The sequence below is a fragment of the Pelophylax lessonae genome (genome assembly GCF_965119305.1).
Source record: "Pelophylax lessonae genome assembly, chromosome: 4".
Lineage (NCBI taxonomy): Eukaryota > Metazoa > Chordata > Amphibia > Anura > Ranidae > Pelophylax > Pelophylax lessonae.
In genome coordinates, this window is record NC_138771.1 from 293,908,754 (window position 1) to 293,931,253 (window position 22,500).

The 22,500-nt window shown below is 44.2% G+C and overlaps 1 protein-coding gene across 1 annotated transcript in view; it reads right to left on the minus strand.

The window, feature by feature from the left end:
* NUAK1 (NUAK family kinase 1) overlaps nucleotides 1–22,500 on the minus strand; it is a 144,136-nt gene that overhangs the window by 29,978 nt on the left and 91,658 nt on the right. Inside the window, exons 3-4 of the mRNA XM_082255437.1 lie at nucleotides 12,475–12,626; nucleotides 7,641–7,706 (exon numbers count right to left, since the gene is read on the minus strand). Of these exons, the coding sequence (XP_082111563.1) occupies nucleotides 7,641–7,706; nucleotides 12,475–12,626 (218 nt within the window). The remainder of the gene's footprint in view (nucleotides 1–7,640; nucleotides 7,707–12,474; nucleotides 12,627–22,500) is intronic.

Below are 22,500 nucleotides of genomic sequence, written 5' to 3' on the forward strand. Positions count from 1 at the left end.
AATACATTTGCTTTTTCATATACTACTAACTATGCTGTCTAGCTGCTTAAAGGGGACCTTGCTCTAAAATGCGAAGTCTGATCCTTACATCAGGCTTCTCTCTCTAATCTAAATGACAGTAAATAAAAAAAAAAAAAAAAAGATAATTTGCTGGAAAAAGTTTAATATACACCCTAACCCGAGCATTTTCACTGGAGAGATTGATGCCATGATCCTTTTCACAAGATGATACTCCAGTCCATGCAGGAGTGTCTTCTCGTCTGATTTGATCTTGCTGGAAAGATTGTGATGCCACTCATTTTTGTCCTTCAGGGTATTTTTATATTGTGCATATACAACGATTTTAGATCAGGGAGGAAGGCTTAAAAGATAACTATGGAATTTGTAAAAATATCAAAACATGCATACTCACCTAGATGAATGCAGCATGGATCCGATGTTGCGTCTGTTCCCTGCTGGCTCTGCAGTGAGAACAGAGATCAAACATCACTGATCACTTAGTTCTCCCCCTCTGAGCAAAGAGTTAGGACTGCTAGTCTGTCCCTCCAGCACTCACTGGAATGCTGGGCTGTGAAAAGGGTGGTAGGGAATGGCTCAGGCTCTCAGCAGATCGCTTAGAGGCTGAGCCAGGTGCTGGTCCATCTTTCCAGAGCCTGGACTTGCTCATGGACATCAGTTGACAGCTGACTTTAATTCGCTGTCTGCTGAATGAACTGCACTCTTGTGATCCATAGGAGAAGTATAGCCAAAAAGCTTTGGCTATACTTCTCCTTTAATGTAACAGGCTAAATGTACCTTGCACTTTAGAAACGGAGGAGCTAAAAAAAACAAAATTAACCACATATGGAATGGTGTTGGCAGATTTCAGTAGGCTGGCAAGCACCCAAGCTTGCACAAGAAAAAAGCAGCAGTAAAGCACAACCACTGTGGAACACTTAAAATCCAAAAGTAAGACCTGCACATGTAATAAGTACATACTGTATAGATGTCCCTTTGTTCAAAAATAGAAAACATTTACAGACAAAAAAAGGATTTTTTTAACATATACAGTGGGTACGGAAAGTATTCAGACCCCCTTAAATTTTTCACTCTTTGTTATATTGCAGCCATTTGCTAAAATCATTTAGGTTCATTCTTCTTCCTCATGAATGTACACATAGCACCCCATACTGACAGAAAAACACAAAATTGTTGACATTGTTGCAGATTTATTAAAAAAGAAAAACTGAAATATCACATGGTCCTAAGTATTCAGACCCTTTGCTCAGTATTTAGTAGAAGCCCATATTTGATCTAATACAGCCAGGAGTCTTTTTGGGAAAGATGCAACAAGTCTTTCACACCTGGATTTGGGGATCCTCTGCCATTCCTCCTTGGAGATCCTCTCCAGTTCTGTCAGGTTGGATGGTAAACGTTGGTGGACAGCCATTTTTAGGTCTCTCCAGAGATGCTCAATTGGGTTTAAGTCAGGGCTCTGGCTGGGCCATTCAAGAACAGTCACGGAGTTGTTGTGAAGCCACTCCTTCGTTATTTTAGCTGTGTGCTTAGGGTCATTGTCTTGTTGGAAGGTAAACCTTCGGCCCAGTCTGAGGTCCAGAGCACTCTGGAGAAGGTTTTTGTCCAGGATATCCCTGTACTTGGCCGCATTCATCTTTCCCTCGATTGCAACCAGTCGTCCTGTTCCTGCAGCTGAAAAACACCCCCACAGCATGATGCTGCCACCACCATGCTTCACTTTTGGGACTGTATTGGACAGGTGATGAGCAGTGCCTGGTTTTCTCCACACATACCGCTTAGAATTAAGGCCAAAAAGTTCTATTTTGGTCTCCTCAGACCAGAGAATCTTATTTCTCACCATCTTGGAGTCCTTCAGGTGTTTTTTAGCAAACTCTATGCGGGCTTTCATGTGTCTTACACTGAGGAGAGGCTTCCGTCGGGCCACTCTGCCATAAAGCCCCGACTGGTGGAGGGCTGCAGTGATGGTTGACTTTCTACAACTTTCTCCCATCTCCTGACTGCATCTCTGGAGCTCAGCCACAGTGATCTTTGGGTTCTTCTTTACCTCTCTCACCAAGGCTCTTCTCCCCCGATAGCTCAGTTTGGCCGGACAGCCAGCTCTAGGAAGGGTTCTGGTCGTCCCAAACGTCTTCCATTTGAGGATTATGGAGGCCACTGTGCTCTTAGGAACCTTAAGTGCAGCAGAAATCTTTTTGTAACCTTGGCCAGATCTGTGCTTTGCCACAATTCTGTCTCTGAGCTCTTCAGGCAGTTCCTTTGACCTCATGATTCTCATTTGCTCTGACATGCATTGTGATCTGGAAGGTCTTATATAGACAGGTGTGTGGCTTTCCTAATCAAGTCCAATCAGTATAATCAAACACAGCTGGACTCAAATGAAGGTGTAGAACCATCTCAAGGATGATCAGAAGAAATGGAAAGCACCTGAGTTAAATATATGAGTGTCACAGCAAAGGGTCTGAATACTTAGGACCATGTGATATTTCAGTTTTTCTTTTTTAATAAATCTGCAACAATGTCAACAATTCTGTGTTTTTCTGTCAGTATGGGGTGCTATGTGTACATTCATGAGGAAGAAGAATGAACTTAAATGATTTTAGCAAATGGCTGCAATATAACAAAGAGTGAAAAATTTAAGGGGGTCTGAATACTTTCCGTACCCACTGTATATTTAAAAAATACATTCCCTTAAAGGTCTCATGCACAAGGATGGTTTATCAGCTTACAAGTCCTCATGAGTAAAATCCTTGGCGCTTTTCCACAACTGGGGAGCTGCACATGCCACCAATACAAGTGAACTGTACACAGCCACACTCATGTAAACACACTGATTCTACACAGGCACTTACCCGTGAATGTGCACTGCTGTTGCATTTGGGGATATGCACCATACGCCCGAGTGGGTAAATGCCAATGTAGAAGCAAATGGTGTTTACACAGGTACAGCCGCATACAGCTACTTATATTGGCAGCTGTATGCGGTACATGCAGCGCTCCATGAATGGGAAAGTGCCAAGAATTGTACACTTCAGGACTTGTAAGCCTTTGCTCTATAGCTCAAGGAAAGCAAGGGATGCAGGAAAGGGAATGAACTGAAACAAAAGAAAGTGATAAAGGGGACTGTTCTGTTCTGTAACCCTGTATCAGAGTAAGACTGATTTACAACTTTTAGTAACTGAAAAAGGTAAAATTGTACAGTTAAGCTGGATACACACTATACAACTTTTGTTGTTAGATTTTCTTTAGATTTACCTTCAAATATGTAGTGCAAGGGCCTGCCTGATTGCATACAAATTGAAAGTGTTTAGTTTTGACCTCATATTATATGGTTTTGGTAAATCTAAAGAAAAAAATCTAAAGACAATTGTATAGTGTGTATGGCCCATTAATCCTTTCCACCAACAATTTATTTAAAAATGTTTGCATGACTGAATAGTGTTGGATTGGATATCCTATAGTGATAATAAAAATAATGGTATCAGTCATTGTTTTACAAATCTTTAATACATTTTTGCCCTCGTTTAACAACAAAACTACTTAGTACCCATGCTCAATGTAGCAGTCTGCATCTTTATATATCATTGTATACCTTCCCAGTCTTCTATAGAAAGTATATTCACATCAGTCTCTGCTGCCAAGAAGCTTACAGTCTAAGTTCCCTAGGTCACATGCATACATACTCGTACGGCATACTAGGACCAATATATATATATCTATATATATATATATATATAGATATATATATAAAAATATATATATATATATGAGTCCATTAAACTACCAGCATTGTCTTTGAAATGTGGGAAGGAAACCAGAGTACCTGGGAGTACAGGGAGAACTTTATACAAATAGTATTTTGGCCAGGATTTGAACTGAGGACCCCAAGTGCTCCTAACTACTAAACCACTGTGCTGCCACTGACTGTGTCAGTTATTACTTCCTTTAGCAGTATGTAACAAGTATGAGATTGCTTTTTGTTTTGATTAAAGGTGGATTTATGAATGGGTTTTTGAAGATTCAAACCACGTTACTTTGCTTTGTCATGCAGAGTGGAAGAGGAATTTATAAAAATTGCTGAAAGTTATCTGCATTTATTTGCTCAGGTGTAAAGAAAATCCACTGCATTTGCCACAGATGCACAGTGGAAAATTTCTGGCACGCAGCAGTCTCATTCAGAAAAAAATGCTTTGGAATAAAAAAACTGTTGATTCAGTAGTATCAATTGTCGTTAACAGTGTTTGACAATTGCTTAAAGAGAATCACATATCTCTTCAGTGCAACAAACAGGAGGTCTGCCTGGGTAGTGTCAGTTTGAGAGAGAAAAATGAATTTTTTTACCAAATTTTCGGTCTTTTTCGTTTATAGCACAAAAAAAAAAACCCAGTGATGATGACCACAAGAAAGCTCTTGTGTGAAAAAAAGGACATAAATTTCATATGGGTACAATGTTGCACGACTTAGTAATTGTCATTCAAAATGTGAGAGCACTAAAAGCTGAAAATTTGTCTGGTTAGGAAGGGGGTTTAAGTGCCCAGCGGGTTAGTAGTTAAAACTCTTTTATGAGTTATTGACCTCATGTTTTTTAGTTTGTGAGGTCCATAACTCGTTATGGTCCATATGATCGTTAATTGACATTTTCAGCATCTTTTGAGATAATTGGAGAAAATGTGTCACCTGATTCAATTCTTTAGTAAATTGAGCCCTGTATGAGGATAATGAGGTCTGACGAACCCCAAAATAAGTGTGGGGGGGAGGGGGGTCTCAATAAATGCAGTTTCACCCACATTTCTCCAAAACTTGAAAGCAAACAATTACCAGGGTTCATACACATTTTTACCAATAAAATTTGTTGACTTTTCCATGACTTTTCCATGACTTCAAGTAAGTAAGCTGGGAGCCGGTGTCACTTCAGGCGCACACGCGAAAAAGCCAGCGATCGGATTGGAAGCTGTCGAGCACGCAGCTGCAGACTGGTGCTTTGCACCTTTAGCGTTGCCTCTCCCATGTTTGAAATGTCAAACGTTTTACGACACAGTGTACATTTAGCAGGTCCCGGGTCCTAATCTTTCTCCAGCCACCTCTCATACTTTTCATCATGAAGCCATACATTTTTAAAGCTGCATTTCCCTGGCATTGCTACACACTAACGTTAGCTGAAACTGCGTTACCCCCATAACGTTAACTATTGTAATTTGATCAATATACTGGAGAAAGAAGATTAATGGGCGCTCCTGCTTGGGGATAAAGCTTCAGTTCAGGCAGTCATGATGGAGGTGCAGCCGGACTGGTATGGATGGCATAGATGCACAAATGTGGCGCTTACTCTTATATTAGTCTACTGGAGAAAGAAGATTAATGGGCGCTCCTGCTTGGGGATAAAGCTTCAGTTCAGGCAGTCATGAAGGTTCAGCCAGACTGGTGCATGGCAAAGATTGCACAAATATGCGGCGCTTACTCTTTGTAGGCCGACGCCACAGTCCCACGAACAGGCAGAAAAGACAGAAAGGCGCCACTGTGGAGCAGATGCCTAATAATTTTATTGACACATTTTACATGGTGTAAGCGTCTATCTGCATAGGAGGTAGGTGTCCTTCCAGCAGCAGCTGAGAGATGACACTAGAGAACCAATCAGGGACTCACTTCTGATTGAGGCATCGGTGAAGCGCATAGTCACTGGAGGGCCGCATGAACGTGATGATGCGGGGGGGGCGGTAACAGGTTTCGGAGCATGCGTTAAATAAAGCAATGCTTTATTTTTTATTCACTTTTTTTCCCCAGGAATGTGGAGTTACCCTTTAATTCATGTTGAAGGATTCCCATAGCACTGTGAGTTAACCAAAGAGACAGGACAGCAGGTTTTACTTTTGTCTGACTTAAAACTTTGGATTGAGCTATTTAATAAATGGGAGTGTCACTACTTATGAGCTATCAATTGGTGCATGTAAAATTCATCTACTTAACAAGTTCTAGACTGGAAGGATTTGCCCCTTTAATGACCAGGCCATTTTTTGCCACTCGGCACTGCATTACTTTAACGGAAAATTGCGATGTACCGAAATAAAATTAATGTCCATTTTTTCCCACAAACAGAGCTTTCTTTTGGTGATATTTGATCACCTGTGCGATTTTTACTTTTTATGCTATAAATAAAAAAATCCAACATTTGTAAAAAAAAAAAAAAAAACACAATATTTTTCACATTCTGCTATATAATATTCCCCCCAAAAAAATAATTAAAAAATCTAAATTTTTCATACTTTTAGACCAATTTGTATTCTGCTACATATTTTTGGTATAAAAAAAATCACAATAAGCGTATTTTGATTGGTTTGCGCAAAAGTTATCGCGTCTACAAACTAGGGGAAAAATTTATGTCATTTTTTTTTATAATTTCCTTTTTCTTACTAGAAATGGCGGCGATCTGCGATTTTTAGCGGGACTGTGACATTGCGGCAGACAGATCGGACCCCTAACTGACATTTTTGACACTTTTGGGGGGACCAGTGACAATTCTACAGTAATCAGTGCTAAAAATATGCACTGTTACTGCAATAATGACATTGGCAAGGAAGGGGTTACCTAGGGAGTGATCAAAGGGTTGAGTGTTAGCCTAGGGGAGTGTTTACTAACTGTATAAGGGATGGGCTTGTGAAATGACCACAGACAGCCGTGATCCTATATAGAAAGATCACAGACGCTTTGTGATAATTTCAGAGAGAAGAACGGTCAGCTGTGTTTACAACAGCAGACCGATGTTCTCTCTCAGCGGGGAGCGATCGCAGCCGCCGGCCCCCCAACATCACGCACGCAACTGATGTAGGGCTGCCGCAGGAGAGGCAGCCTGCTGCAGTAAATGTGTGACAGGCGATCTTAATGTGGTTAACTCCATAAACAATAGGCATTACAGCAAAATCAGAGCTTGGAAAATGTGGAAAGGAATCCAAAGATCCACCTGCTAACTCAAAAACAGAATTCAAAATAATAATATGCAACATTGGTCATAATAAATGTATAAAACCACTATAAATTACCTTTAAGACTTCTTGCACACGGTACTGATGTTTGAGCATCTGTTTTTTTGGAGAATTTCAGGCATTTGTTTTGCGCGCATTTGTGCGTATAATACATAGGGAAAACACATATATTTATGCTTGTATGCGTGTATGTGAGCGCATTTGTGCGTACCGGTACAAAATACGGGAACGCAGATTTTTCTATTTTTTACTCGAGAATATGCAACACTTGTTTATGCACCTGTGTGTGCAGGCACATTGTAAACAATGGACTGCATTTTAGATCAGTAAAAATAAAATGTTGTACTGAGCTTTTTTAAGCTGCAGTGTGGAAGAGCCCCAAACAGTGCTGGAAGGTGACAAATGGCCTCTGGACTATTGAAGGACCTAAGAACTCCAAGGGTGGAGTCAGTAATGGCCAGGTATTAGTGTTGGGCTAGGTTGCTGACAATATCTAGATGAATAATGAAAGCCCCAAGCGGGCTTGTCTGCTCTCTCAAAGCTTTTCCAAACTCAGAACAGACTTTTATGATGGTAAAACCGAAGCATTAGGAGAAAGTTTTTCATAACTTGGTGCAAACCTAGGAATAAAACAATTAGTAAGCTTACCTTAATGTTACCATTTTCATCAAGAAGAATGTTCTCCAGTTTGAGATCCCTATGCACAACTCCATTCTAGAAAAAAAAAAAAGCAAAATTATTTTTTAAAAAAAGAAGAACATAATATACTTACAATAACACATATACTGAACTTGTTTCCCATTCTATGCCATTACCAACTTTCTATTAGTCATATGCTATGTGGTTAAGATAAGAATGACTGGAATCTATCCTCCTATAAAGTATATAAAACAACAGGAGATTCCTTTGGTACCTCATCTTAACTCCCCTTCTCAATGTAATGTGCAGGAGTAATATCTGCTGCTTATTGCCAAGCACTGGAAGTGTGAATCTAATTCCATTCGGGTTCCTCGCTGGCTTGCAGGAAACTTTTCGGAAAGATATGCTTTGATTACACAGGAAAACGTGTTATTAATATATCTTAAGCTTATGAAAGCTTTCACGCTTTGCTGGCCTGTAAGAGTCATAGGCCAGAGAAGAGGATCATGTACGGTTTAGTCTGTAAGCAAGGCAGTTTGAAAGATCAGACATAGGCAGTCTGTGTAATAAAACAAACACACCACTATTACAAAGGATAGGAGTACAGTCATTACAGGAGTTAAGAACATTCAATTTATGAATGGAGGGAGAAACAGGAAGTGAGAAGAAATCTATCTCTATTAAGGGAAATTCTCTCCTATAAAAGTTCTCATGGGAAAAAGGTGTCTCCACTGAAGCTTTATCACCAATCCTTGTTTCCACAACAACCCAACATTTTAGAAATCTAATTGTCACAGGGACAGAAAAAGAGGTGAAATCTTCTGAACAGGAACACAGCATTGAAAATCAGAAAATCAGGCCGCAATTGGGGTGCCATTAAAAGTAACGGGGATCGCAAGCATGTCCTGCGTTTTGCACCGATTCAGAATCGCAGGCAGAATCATGGCAATTCCGCCCGTGATACGGAACGCTATGGTGTGAACAGAGCCTAAAAGGCTGACAACAAATGAGGTGTCAGTTCTTAAAGCGGAACCAAATCCATCAATTCTAACTTTTTTAAAAAGCAGTTACATTCCCGGCATACTGTCAAACCATCAAATGGCTGGAGTCAGAACTGATCACATGTGCAGCACCACGGTAGTTGCAAATCAAACTGTGCTAAGACGACAGCTTCCTTCGTTAAAAAGGATAAGAGGATTAGTGCTGCTTTAAACCATTATATATATATATATATATATATATATATATATATATATATATATACACAGTGCATTGAGAAAGTATTCGGCCCCCTTGAACTTTTCAACCTTTTGCCACATTTCAAGCTTCAAAACATAAAGATATAAAACTGTAATTTTTTGTGAAGAATTAACAACAAGTGGGACACAATCATGAAGTGGAATGAAATTTATTGGATATTTCAAACTTTTTTAACAAATAAAAAACTGAAAAATTGGGCGTGCAAAATTATTCAGCCCCTTTACTTTCAGTGCAGCAAACTCTCTCCAGAAGTTCAGTGAGGATCTCTGAATGATCCAGTGTTGACCTAAATGACTAATGATGATAAATAGAATCCACCTGTGTGTAATCAAGTCTCCATATAAATGCACCTGCACTGTGATAGTCTCAGAGGTCCGTTTAAAGCGCAGAGAGCATTATGAAGAACAAGGAACACACCAGGCAGGTCCGAGATACTGTTGTGGAGAAGTTTAAAGCCGGATTTGGATACAAAAAGATTTCCCAAGCTTTAAACATCCCAAGGAGCACTGTGCAAGCGATAATATTGAAATGGAAGTAGTATCAGACCACTGCAAATCTATGAAGACCTGGCCGTCCCTCTAAACTTTCAGCTCATACAAGGAGAAGACTGATCAGAGATGCAGCCAAGAGGCCCATGATCACTCTGGATGAACTGCAGAGATCTACAGCTGAGGTGAGAGACTCTGTCCATAGGACAACAATCAGTCGTATACTGCACAAATCTGGCCTTTATGGAAGAGTGGCAAGAAGAAAGCCATTTCTTAAAGATATCCATAAAATGTGTCCTTTAAAGTTTGCCACAAGCCACCTGAGAGACACACCAAACATGTGGAAGAAGGTGCTCTGGTCAGATGAAACCAAAATCAAACTTTTTGGCAACAATGCAAAACGTTATGTTTGGCGTAAAAGCAACACAGCTCATAACCCTGAACACACCATCCCCACTGTGAAACATGGTGGTGGCAGCATCATGGTTTGGGCCTGCTTTTCTTCAGCAGGGACAGGGAAGATGGTTAAAATTGATGGGAAGATGGATGGAGCCAAATACAGGACCATTCTGGAAGAAAACCTGATGGAGTCTGCAAAAGACCTGAGACTGGGATGGAGATTTGTCTTCCAACAAGACAATGATCCAAAACATAAAGCAAAATTTACAATGGAATGGTTCACAAATAAACATATCCAGGTGTTAGAATGGCCAAGTCAAAGTCCAGACCTAAATCCAATCAAGAATCTGTGGAAAGAACTGAAAACTGCTGTTCACAAACGCTCTCCATCCAACCTCACTGAGCTCGAGCTGTTTTGCAAGGAGGAATGGGCAAAAATTTCAGTCTCTCGATGTGCAAAACTGATAGAGACATACCCCAAGCGACTTACAGCTGTATTCGCAGCAAAAGGTGGCGCTACAAAGTATTAACTTAAGGGGCTGAATAATTTTGCACACCCAATTTTTCAGTTTTTTATTTGTTAAAAAAAGTTTGAAATATCCAATAAATTTCGTTCCACTTCATGATTGTGTCCCACTTGTTGTTGATTCTTCACAAAAAATTACAGTTTTATATCTTTATGTTTGAAGCCTGAAATGTGGCAAAAGGTCGAAAAGTTCAAGGGGGCCGAATACTTTCACAAGGCACTATGTATATATATATATATATATGTGCCGTATTTATCGGCATATAACACGTACCTTAAATTTTCAGGAATGTTTCAGGAAAAAAACTTTTTAAATAAAGATCTTTGAAGCAAAAAAAGGGTCAATGCAGCCTCACCAGTGCCCATCAGTGCAGCCTCACCACAGCCCATCAATGCAGCCTGATCAGTGCCCATCAATTCAGCCTTTCTACTGCTCATCAATGCAGCCTGATCAGTGCCCAACAATGCAGCCTCCCCACTGCCTATCAATGCAGCCTGATCAGTGCACATTAATGCAGCCTGATTAGTGCCCATCTGCAGCCTCACTATTGCCCATCAATGCAGCCTGATCAGTGGACATCTGTAGCCTCATCATTGCTCATCATTGCAGCCTGATCAGTGCCCATCTGCAGCCTCACCATTGCCCATCATTGCAGCCTGATCAATGCCCATCTGCAGCCCCACCATTGCAGCCTGATCAGTGCCCATCTGCAGCCTCACCATTACATGAAGATGAGACCTGCAGAGTGGGGATCTCCCCCTTACTCTGAAGCTGCAGTTATACGACATCCCGCCCAATGGAACGACTCTTATGAGAGACAGCACATATCCTGGCATTGGACCAGTGTGCTGTCTATCATAGGAGTCGGTCCAGGAGGCAGGAGTTCATATAAGAGTAGCCGGCGAATAAGCAGGAGATCCCACTCTGTGGCTCTGTGTAATCTGAGGCATATACCAGCGTATATCACACACACATTATTTTCACTGTTTTCAGGAGAAAAAGTGTATGTTATATGCTGATAAATACGGCATATATTTGTTAAAATCATTTTAAACAGGTCTGCCTTATTATGTGTCTTTTATATCTTGCTAGACTAAGTTAAGCTTAGTCATATGCATAGTCAAATTATCGGAAGATGATAGAGGAATATTGCTCAGTAGTTGGTGCATGTATGCACATCCAACTGCCATCTAATGTCCATAATTAGTTTTATGTAATTACATTTTTATGTAGACATCCCCTTGATGGGTCAGGTCACAGAAAAGCAGATATTTCAATCAAAGATTTAATCTGGTGAGTCAGAAGCAGACTCTTTACATCATTTGGCTGATTCTGTCTACTTAGAGTATTATTACTACTCTACTATTGCATCAAAACAGGGATGTAAAAGAGGTAATGGCAAATAAACCTTTATTGTCTTGGGAACTCATGCACTAAAATCTCACATAGACCCTCCCTGATAACGAAGAAAAGGTCAAGCATCACCTTTTCCAAAAAAAAAAAAAAAAATTAAAGGTCAGTTCTTAGTAAAATTAACCTTTAAATTATCAATGAGAAATAAACTTGCTGGATGTAATAGCATACCACAAAAAAAGTCTACCACTGTATGTATCTATTCTAATTTTGCCATGGCTTTTATTTATAGTGGTATAAAATATGTTTCTGCATAGGCAGTTATCTGATCTCTTTACGACTGTATAATCCTGTTTTTTTTCTCACGATACTAATACAGTTCCTTAAAGGTCAGTTCTTATCTGTGCAAATATTTGCCCAGTGAAAACATCCATGAATTTTGCATGTATATATAATATTTTAAACATTTGCACTGCCTGGCGAGGGACTAAAAATATACTTAGTCTACTAATTTGCAACAGATCCTGTCTTGCCCAATTTACTTTATAGAAACAGAGTAGATGTATTATGCAAAGTATTTCAATGTCACAGTGGTGTGCAACAAAGCTCTACTGACCACCTTGGCAGCAAGGCTGAAACCAGAAAGAAAATGATACGCTGCAAAGGTGGAGCACTATATGTGTTATATAGCTGCATAACCTCATGCTCAAGGATTTGGATTAAATCACCATTAAGAGCAATGCTGATTATCATCCAAACTGCTATGCCTGCAGCTAGAGAACAGACGCAAAATTTCACAGCATGCACTCTGCTTACCTTGTGGCAGTAGTGTACTGCGGAGACAATCTGACGAAAGAAGTGTCTTGTTTCCCTTTCACTCAGTCTTCTCCTCTCACTGATGTAATCATAAAGTTCACCTTTGCTGGCATACTCCATAATGATCACAATCTTATCTTTATTTTCAAATACTGAAAGAAAGATACACAAAAGAATTTTGTCATTATGCATGCCCCAGCAGCATACAAACATGTAAACACAAAGAATATGGTGACGTGTCCGCTAAGTGCATCTAAGCCTAAACATTTAAACCAAATATGTTGTTGCACATGTTACTGTAATATCAAAAAAATGTAACCCTTCTCATTTCCTATGCCTTGCTTTCAATTAAAGCGGTTGTATCCTCACCAAAAACAAAAACAAAAAACCCTGCAGGACAAAGGCATAATGAGCTAGTAGTATGCATTGCGAAGCCCCGACACGGTCGCCTGGACACCGCTGAGGGAGCTGTCATGTTCCCTAGGCGTCTCTTCTGGGTTCGGCGGCTCCGGTGCTGTGAGTGGCCGGAGCCGCGATGACGTCACTCCCGTGCATGTGCGCAGGAGTCACTTTCCGCCAAGGAGCCGGCAAAGAGCTCTGAAGGTCCGCCGGACCTTCAGAGCGCATGCGCCGCTGGTTTCAGGGGCTGCATGCAGGGCGAATATCTCCTAAACCTTGCAGGTTTAGGAGATAACGGAATTTTTGTAAAATCTTACCTGTAAAATTCCTTTCTCTGAGTCCTCCGACAGTCGCCGCCTCTTCATATTCGTCACATATGGGGTATTAGACTTTGCTCCGAAGGAGTAGCTAGGCAACAGAATATGTTAACAATAAAGCTTTAACATATCCCACCCTCAAGGGGTGGTCCCCTCAGTCAATACCCTCCTACTTCCTGCAACCATATCTCAGTTTTAGTGGAATAGCAGTAGAGTATACATTCAAACCCCAAAAGAGGGGCGGGGGCGGCGACTGTCGGAGGACTCAGAGAAAGGAATTTTACAGGTAAGATTTTACAAAAATTCCGTTTTCTCTTACGTCCTCCGACAGTCGCCGCCTCTTCATATTCGTCACATATGGGGACGTCCCAAAGCAGTGCAAACATGAGGGGTGGGAAACGCATCCGCGCCGAAAGGCAACGCAGTCTCCACATCAAAGAAAGGAACCTTACCAAAGGAAGGAAACCAGCTGGGCAACAGCAAAAATAAGTGCTCAACAGGAGCAACAACCCAGGAAAAGACAAAAAAAACAGGGAATACAAAGATATCCCAACAGCCAGGAGTCCCCAACAAGGGACCCTATGGAACAGCCGCACTAAGAACCTTGCGGCCAAAGGAAGCATCCGCCGATGCCTGAACATCTACTTTGTAGAATTTTGTGAAAGTGTGCACGGTCGACCAAGTCGCCGCCTTACACACCTGGGCTACAGAAGCCCCATGACGGCAGGCCCAAGACGTACTCAGTGATCTAGTAGAGTGCGCCTTCACAGGCACAGGGGGAACCTTCCCCTGCAAGGCATAGGCCTGTTCAATGGTCTGCCTGATCCATTTGGCGATGGTAGAGGCCGAAGCCGCCATGCCCTTCCGAGGACCCTCTGGAAGAACAAACAAGGAGTCCGTCTTACGAAAAGACTCAGTCGATTTAAGGTAAACCCTAATCGCCCGAACAACATCCAGAGAGTGCAATCTCACCTCCTTTGGATGTTTAGGCTTCGTGCACAACGAAGGCAAAACAATATCCTCGTTAAGATGGAATTCCGAAACTCGTTTCGGCAGAAAAGAAGGATTAGGTCGCAAGACCACCTTATCCAAATGAACAACCAGGTACGGAGACTTGCAGGACAAAGCCGCCAGTTCCGACACTCTGCGAGCCGAAGTGATCGCCACCAAAAAGGCGACCTTTTTGGACAACAGAGACAACGAGATCTCCCTGATCTGTTCAAAAGGAGCACGTTGTAACACAGAAAGAACTAGATTCAAGTCCCAGGGGGGCAAAGGATCCCTCCTAGGAGGAACCAGATGCCGCACACCCTGAATAAAAGTGCCAACCAAGGAGTTGGAAGCCACGGGACGTTGAAACAGAACGGCCAGCGCAGACACCTGACCCTTTATCGTGGCCAGCGCCAAACGCTGATCGACACCCGTCTGAAGGAAAGACAGCACACGGGAAACCGAGTACGTGCGGGGTGAAAACCCCCTGGACTCACACCAGGCAAAATAGGCCTTCCAAGTACGGTAATAAACCTTTCCCGAGGAAGACTTCCTCGCGTTGATCAAGGTATGAACGACCTCTGGAGAGAGACCCTTCTCCTTCAGGACCTCGGTCTCAACAGCCAGGCCGTCAAAGCCAGCGACTGTAAAGCAGGATGGTAAATCGGTCCTTGAGACAGTAGATCGTCTCGAAGAGGCAGACGCCAGGGGGCGTCGACCGCCAGATTCACGAGGTCAGCGTACCAGGACCGGCGAGGCCAGTCCGGTGCCACAAGAATCACCGTGCTGCGTTCCGAGTGTAACCTGCGAAGGAACCTGGACAGCAACTGAATCGGTGGAAAAGCGTACATCAGCCTGTACTGATGCCACGGGGCCACTAACGCGTCCGACGCGTCTGCCCGAGGGTCGCGCGTCCTTGCCACGAACCTCTTCACCTTGTAGTTGAGGCGAGACGCGAACAGGTCCACATCTGGAAGACCCCACTTCGCGCACAACATCTGGAAGACAGCCGGATGGAGAGACCATTCCCCCTGATCCAGGGTCTGGCGACTCAGATAGTCCGCCTGCCAGTTCTCCACTCCCGGAATGTGAACCGCCGTTATCGCCGGGACATGAGTCTCGGCCCAAGACAGAATGTCGGCCACTTCTCGAGCCGCTCGGGCACTCCTGGTGCCCCCTTGGTGGTTGATGTAGGCCACCGCCGTGGCATTGTCCGTCTGCACCCGAACCGGGCAGCCCTGCAGCCGGTCCGTCCAGCGATGAAGACAGAGCCTTATCGCACGTAATTCCAGAATGTTGATCGGGAGGGAAGACTCCCCCTCCGACCAGGTCCCCTGGGCGGACAGAACGCCCAGAACACCACCCCAGCCCGACAGGCTGGCATCCGTAGTGATTATCGTCCACGAGATCGGACGAAACGACTTGCCCCCGGACACCAACGGGGACTGGAGCCACCACAGAAGGTTTTCCCTGGTGCGATGACTCAACGAGATCTGAAGATCCAGAGATTGAGGTCGCCCGTCCCACTTGGACAGGATCTCCGCCTGGAGACCCCGCGTGTGAAACTGAGCGAAAGGAATCGCCTCGAAGGCCGAGACCATCAATCCCAGACATCTCATACACGTCCGCAGAGACGAGTGTGGAACGTCCCTGAGGGACCTGACTTCCTCCTGAAGAGTCCTGAGCTTGTCTTCCGGCAGGAAGACCTTCGCCTGCACCGAGTCCAGTATCATTCCCAGATAGGGAAGACGAACCGACGGACTCAGTGTCGACTTTGGAACATTTATCGTCCAACCGAACTCCTGCAGAGTTTGCATTGTGACAGACAGGTCCTTCTCCAGACCCTGACTGGTCGCAGACCGAATCAGAATGTCGTCCAGATACCCCAGGACAGAAATGCCCTGGGCCCTCAATAATGCCAGAACCGGTGCAAGCACCTTGGTGAAGACCCGCGGAGCCGAGGCGAGCCCAAAGGGCAACGCCACGAACTGGTAGTGATCCTCCGCAATGGCAAATCGAAGGTATCTCTGATGCCCCTCGAATATGGGGATGTGAAGGTACGCATCCTTCAAATCGATGGAGGCCATGAATTCCCCCGGAACAAGGGCAGCCACCACCGAGCGCAGGGACTCCATGCGGAACTTGCGAACCCGCACAGAGCGGTTCAGAGCTTTCAAGTCCAGAATCGGACGAACCTTGCCCTCCTTCCTGGGCACGGTGAACAGATTGGAATAAAACCCCCGAAATCTGTCCCGATGAGGCACCGGAACCACCACACCCTGAGCCCTCAGGTCCCGCACCGCCAGGTGCAGATCCCGCAGGCGCTCTGGAGACAGTTGTAGATTTGAGGGAAAAAATCTGCTCTCCGGCCGAGAGAGAAACTCGATCTTGTAACCAGATCGAACGATTTCCAGAACCCATCTGTCCCGCACACGGGCCAACCAGGGCTGAAGAAAACCGAGCAAGCGTCCCCCCACCCCAAAACTGGGTGAGGGCGCCCCTTCAGGCCGAACTGTTATGGGCCGCAGGTCCGGATTGGCCGGACTTCTGTTTCCCAGACCAGGGCTTCTTCTGAGAGCCTTGGCCTTTGAACGGTTTGCCCTTGTAGTGCGGCCGAAAGGCACGAAAGGACCCCTGAGGGGGCCGAAAATTCGCATGCTTCTTCCCAGAAGCCCCCTTAGCCTTGGGGAAATGGGGCAAGAGAGTGCTCTTACCCCCGGTGATCCCCTTAATCAACACATCCAGGGACTCCCCAAAAAGGCGAGACCCATCATAAGGCAGATTGGCTAAGGTTTTACGTGAAGATTGGTCCACCGACCAACATTTCAACCAAACCAGGCGGCGAGACAACACCGCCACGCTGTGCACACGTGCAGCCAACGGAATCAGGTCCAGGTCCGCATCACACAGATACATGACACCCTGGTGGATCTGATCCACCATATCCAGGGTCGCCGCCGAGGCCGAATCGGCCACTAGGACGCGCCTAAGCATCTGCGTCCAACTTGCGATCGCCTGGGCCGCCATGAGAGAAGCAAACAGAGCCTTAAGCATAGAACCCGTAACAGAATAAGTATGACGGGCAAGAGACTCCAGTCTCCTATCCGTGGCATCACGGAAAACAGGGGAACCCTCTGCAGGAATCGCAGTGGCTTTGTTCAAAACCGCAATTGCATGATCCACTGGTGGAGGCACACACCACCGTTCATCAGTGGCAGGCGAGAAAGGATAACGCAGCTTGAATTTACTTGGTACCACAAAAGGTTTGCGCAGATCGCGCCATTGATCCTTAACAGCGTTAACGCAGCGTTTGCTTAATGGAAACAATCAACTCATCCATGATTGCAAGCTCTTCAGGCGAGCCAGGGGGAGAATTATCGACCCCCTCAACTTCAGTCTCCACCTCAGACCCCACTAGATCAAGAGAGGAGCGGGACCCCGATAAGGGGGTCCCTGCTAGAACAGCCCCATCACCTTCACCCTCAGAATCAGAGGACAGAGCAACTCTGGGCCGTTTAGTAGATTGAGCAGCCACCAGCATTTGCACCTGGGCAGCAAGGCCAGCCACAATAGTGGCTAAATCCCCCCCTGGGGGGGAAACAGCGGTCCCCTGGCTTTCCACCAATACTGTGGGAAACTTGCCCTCCTGAGAATCCATTGCCCCTGTATGCCAGACAACCAAGGGTTAACTGCCCCCTTTCAGCAAGCGCGGCAAGCGCAGCCCACCGCACCACACTCAGGCACAATGAGACCCCCACAGGGAATATACAGACTGAATACAGGCAATGGCAAACAGGAATAGAAGGATAAAACCTGAGGAGACCCCGCTGCTGCTGCTGCCTCGATCGGTGTTCCAGGAAAGAGGAAGTGATGCTGCCAGGGCGCTCTATGTAAGCCTATGGAGGCTACAAGAAAATGGCCGCCGTGCATGTAAACCATGCGGCCGGAGCGGGCGCCGGTAAAATGGCGTCGTTTGGCGCCGAAATCGCCGCTCCATAGTGCATAAAAACACACACAAGCTTATCCCATTATATGGATACATGTTAGATCGCCGCAGCGATCGCTGTATATGCCCCAACATGCCATAAAAACATGCCCCACAGCACACAGCTTCCCACACTGCACAGCCTGACACACACAGTGTCACACAGCTCCCCCCCCCCCCTTGCAGCCCACAGCATGCAGCCGAGAGATAGGGAGACAAGCAGTGTGAATAAAGGCAGGTTACACAGTCCCAGACTGAGACCCCCCCCAGACAGACAGGTCCCCACATAGATACACTTACCTCACATGGCGTGGGGAACCCGCACAGGCGAACAAGCCGCTGCACATGAGGCAGGGAGAGTCGCAATTCAAGACGCACACAATGGCGGTTAAGAAACCGCACAGCGTCCGGTGAGCTAGCCACCTCACCAATCATCCCTGCACCGAACAGGGATGGGTCGTTCACTGTGCCAGGAGCGTTACCTGGCTGAACGCTCGATGGCAGACTGGGAAGCCACTGACCCACGACCTACGATCAGGGGGATCAGCCCGAGACCCAGTCCGCATGATCCTCTTCGTCCGAAGAACTAACTAATGCTGACAAAAATAACAGCTAAGTAAAGGTAGAGAAAAAAACTCAAACAAAATATTAAAAAGAAGAAAGAGTCTGGGACAAAAAGTCCCAGCACAGAGAGAGCCAGCCACTCCTGACAAGCTAGACATTAAAACTGAGATATGGTTGCAGGAAGTAGGAGGGTATTGACTGAGGGGACCACCCCTTGAGGGTGGGATATGTTAAAGCTTTATTGTTAACATATTCTGTTGCCTAGCTACTCCTTCGGAGCAAAGTCTAATACCCCATATGTGACGAATATGAAGAGGCGGCGACTGTCGGAGGACGTAAGAGAAATTAATTTTACCTACAGGTAAGCCTTATTATAGGCTTACCTGTAGGTAAAAGGTAAAAAAGTGACGATACTTCCGCTTTAAATCATACCAGCAAAGTGAAATGATGGACACTTCCTGTGGTAGGGTGCCAACTCTTAAGCCAGCCATAGATGGACAGGCTGAATGTACACACGTTAATCGATCAATTTGGGTACAACCAGCCTGCCTGATTTTACATGGGATTATTGCTAGCGGCTGTTATAGCTTCTAGCAACAACTACTGTGTCCTCGGGAAAACACAATGGCTCTGTGGGAGGGATTCCCCCATCAACAATGACTGGGTTGATGGGGGAATCAAGTAATTTTCTTCCCTACAACCCTTGGTTGCAGGAAATAAAATTGCTCCGTCTGTGGCCGGCTTTACTCAGTTCAGTTGCTCCTTCCCTAAAGCACTCCTGTTTTCAACTGAATTTGGCTGTGTCAATACACAGTGCACCGGCACATTTTCTCATAGTCAGGACACTAAAACCATGATGTTCAGATGATGCTGAAAAGCTTATTTGTTGTACACAGTGTAGGGAGAGATTTTTTTAAATGAAAGACTGCAAAACGAAGTATCTTTTTGTGAGAGTCTAGTTCAGAAAAAAATAAATAAATAGAAAAAACCCCAAATACACAAGCGTATACCCACAGTTGGAAGACAAAATAAGCCCCATTGAAGCATGGCCCAATTTTCCAGCAGGGGAAAAAATACCCTTCCTGATCCCCCAGGAGGCAATCAGGCATTCCATGGTTTAACCACTTGCCGACCGCTCACGTTGAGCCCACTGCGGCAAAGTGGTTAGTTATTGTTCAGCGACGTAGACCTACGTCGCTGGACTCCTCTCCTTGTGGGCGGCACGCGCCGCCGGAGGCTCGCTACCGCTGTATTCAGTCACAGCGGGAGTCGGGCCAGGGGAGTGTGGAGATCCGCCCGCTTGTGTAAACAAAGCGGGCGGATCTCCTAAGTGACAGGCAGGGTCAGATTGCAGGATTTAGCCTGTGTCACACAGTCCCCTCCCCCCACACACATTAGTAAGCACCAGGCATACATTAACCCCTTGATCACCAATAAAAGTTAACCCCTTCCCTGCCAGTGTCATTTTTACAGTAACAGTGCATATTTATAGCACTGATTACTGTAGTAATGTCACTGGTACCCCCAAAAGTGTCAAAAATGTCAGTCAAGGGTCCGATACGTCCGCCGCAATGTCGCAGACCCACAAAAAAAAATCGCAGATCGCCGCCATTAATAGTTTAAAAAAAAAATGACATAAATTTCCCGTAGTTAGTAGCTGCGATAACTTTTTCGCAAACCAATCAAAACACGCTTATTGCGATCTTTTTTACCATAAATATGTAGCAGAAAACAAATTGGCCTAAAATGTTAAAAAATTTTGATTTTTACATTTTTTTGGGGGAATTTCATATAAAAAAACGTGAAAAATATTGTTATTTTTTTAAAATTGTCGCTATTTTTTTGTTTATAGCGCAAAAAGTAAAAATCGCACAGGTGATCAAATACCACCAAAAGAAAGCTCTATTTGTGGGGAAAAAAAGGACATCAATTTAATTTGGGTACAGCATCGCACGACCACGCAATTGTCCGTTAAAATAAAGCAGTGCCGAATCGCAAAATATAGCCTGGTCAGGAATGGGGTAAAACCTTCCGGTCTTAAAGCGGTTAAAAATACGCTCATTGAGGATTTTTTTGTCAAAGACATGTAGCTAAATACATTTTGGCCTAAATATATGACAAAAATTGAATATATTGGATATTTTTTAACTGTCAAAGTAGAAAAATATTGTTATTTTTTCAAAATTGTCGCTTTTTTTTATTAATATCGCAAAAAATAAAAATCGCACAGGTGATCAAATACCACCAAAAGAAATCTCTGTTTGTGGGAAAAAAAGGACGTAAATTTTGTTTGGGTACGGCGTTGCATGACCGTGCAATTGTCAGTTAAATTTGCACAGTGCCGAATCGCAAAAAGAGACCTGGACGTAGAGCAGCAAAATCCTCCGGTGGTAAAGTGGTTAACAATCTCTGTTTTTTTTTTACCTTTAAATATTAATATCCAGTTATATTTTATGTCCCTAGATCTTTTTTAAAACAATCTACTGAGCTGGTCAGAGCAAGTCCATTCCATATTTTCACAGCACAGCACTTGCTTTGAAGAAGCCTTTCCATAAAGGTTAAATCTCTTTTTCTCCAGATGCGCCCTGCTTGTTCTCAGTATGAAAGTGACTATATGCACCATGTACAAACACATGGTGATCACACTCATCGCCGCTTCTCAAGAGAGAATAAATTCAGTTCAGCTAATCTTTCTTCATGGCGGAGCTCCTCTATACCTCTAATCAGTTTGGTTGCACTTCTCTGCACTTTCCTCAGTTCTCCAATATTCTTTCCTAGCCCAAAACTAAACTGAATATTCCAGATGAGGTTTTACTAATGGTCTGTACAAGTGCAAAATAATGTCTTTCTCTCTCTCTCTCTCTCTCTCTCTGAAGTCTACACCTCTTTTAACCAGTTCTGGATCACCCACCGCATATACTGCGGCAGAACGGGCCGGATGCACAAAATCACGCACATGTACGTTATTTTGTGCATGCGACCCAGGGGGCGCGCGCCACCGGAGCGCTGCTCCCGCTGTGATTGGACACAGCGGGCGCCAATCAGCGGGTCCAGCTGATATATATGTATATATATAGATATGAGGAAAAAGTCTGAGGATGCAAAAAAGTAATAAGGATGCATGAAACAATTTTAGAGATTCGTTAGGCTAGATTTGCACTAGCTTGCACGGTAAAATGGGTCCTACCGTGCAGGTTAGTGTAGCTGTTGGCTATATAGGGATCAGTGCAATTCACGTTTTCTCACACTGCGCTGTTTATTTATTTTTTAAACTTGATTTGAAGTACTACATAGTGAAAATTGTTATTCATGTCACTGCATAGCAGCGCAGTGTGCTGCTCTGCTGTGCCTTGAAGTGTTGCACCATCCAGTACACTGTGGCATAGAGGAGACATGCTACATGTTTCCACATCACACCAGCATTGTGGGGTGAACAGGGTACATAGAAAGCAATTGTGTTCTATGAGTTTTAGTGGTGACCTGTGTATATCCAGTAAAGAAATTGCAGGTCACCGCAGATGGTGTGGATGAGCCCCTAGTGTCCCAAACCTACACTGACACTTTATTTTTCTCAAGAAGTGGTGGTGATGACTATGTATGCAATGCTGTAAAACTTTTACAGCTGGAGATGGAGGAAGTGAAGTCATGTAAAAAGAAGTGGGTACTATAAAGAAAATATGACAAGTACATGTAAGTGTGCAACTAGCAGTGCTGGCCTCAATTGCAGAGCGGTGAAAAATATCTCGCATACACGTGTACAAAACCTTAACA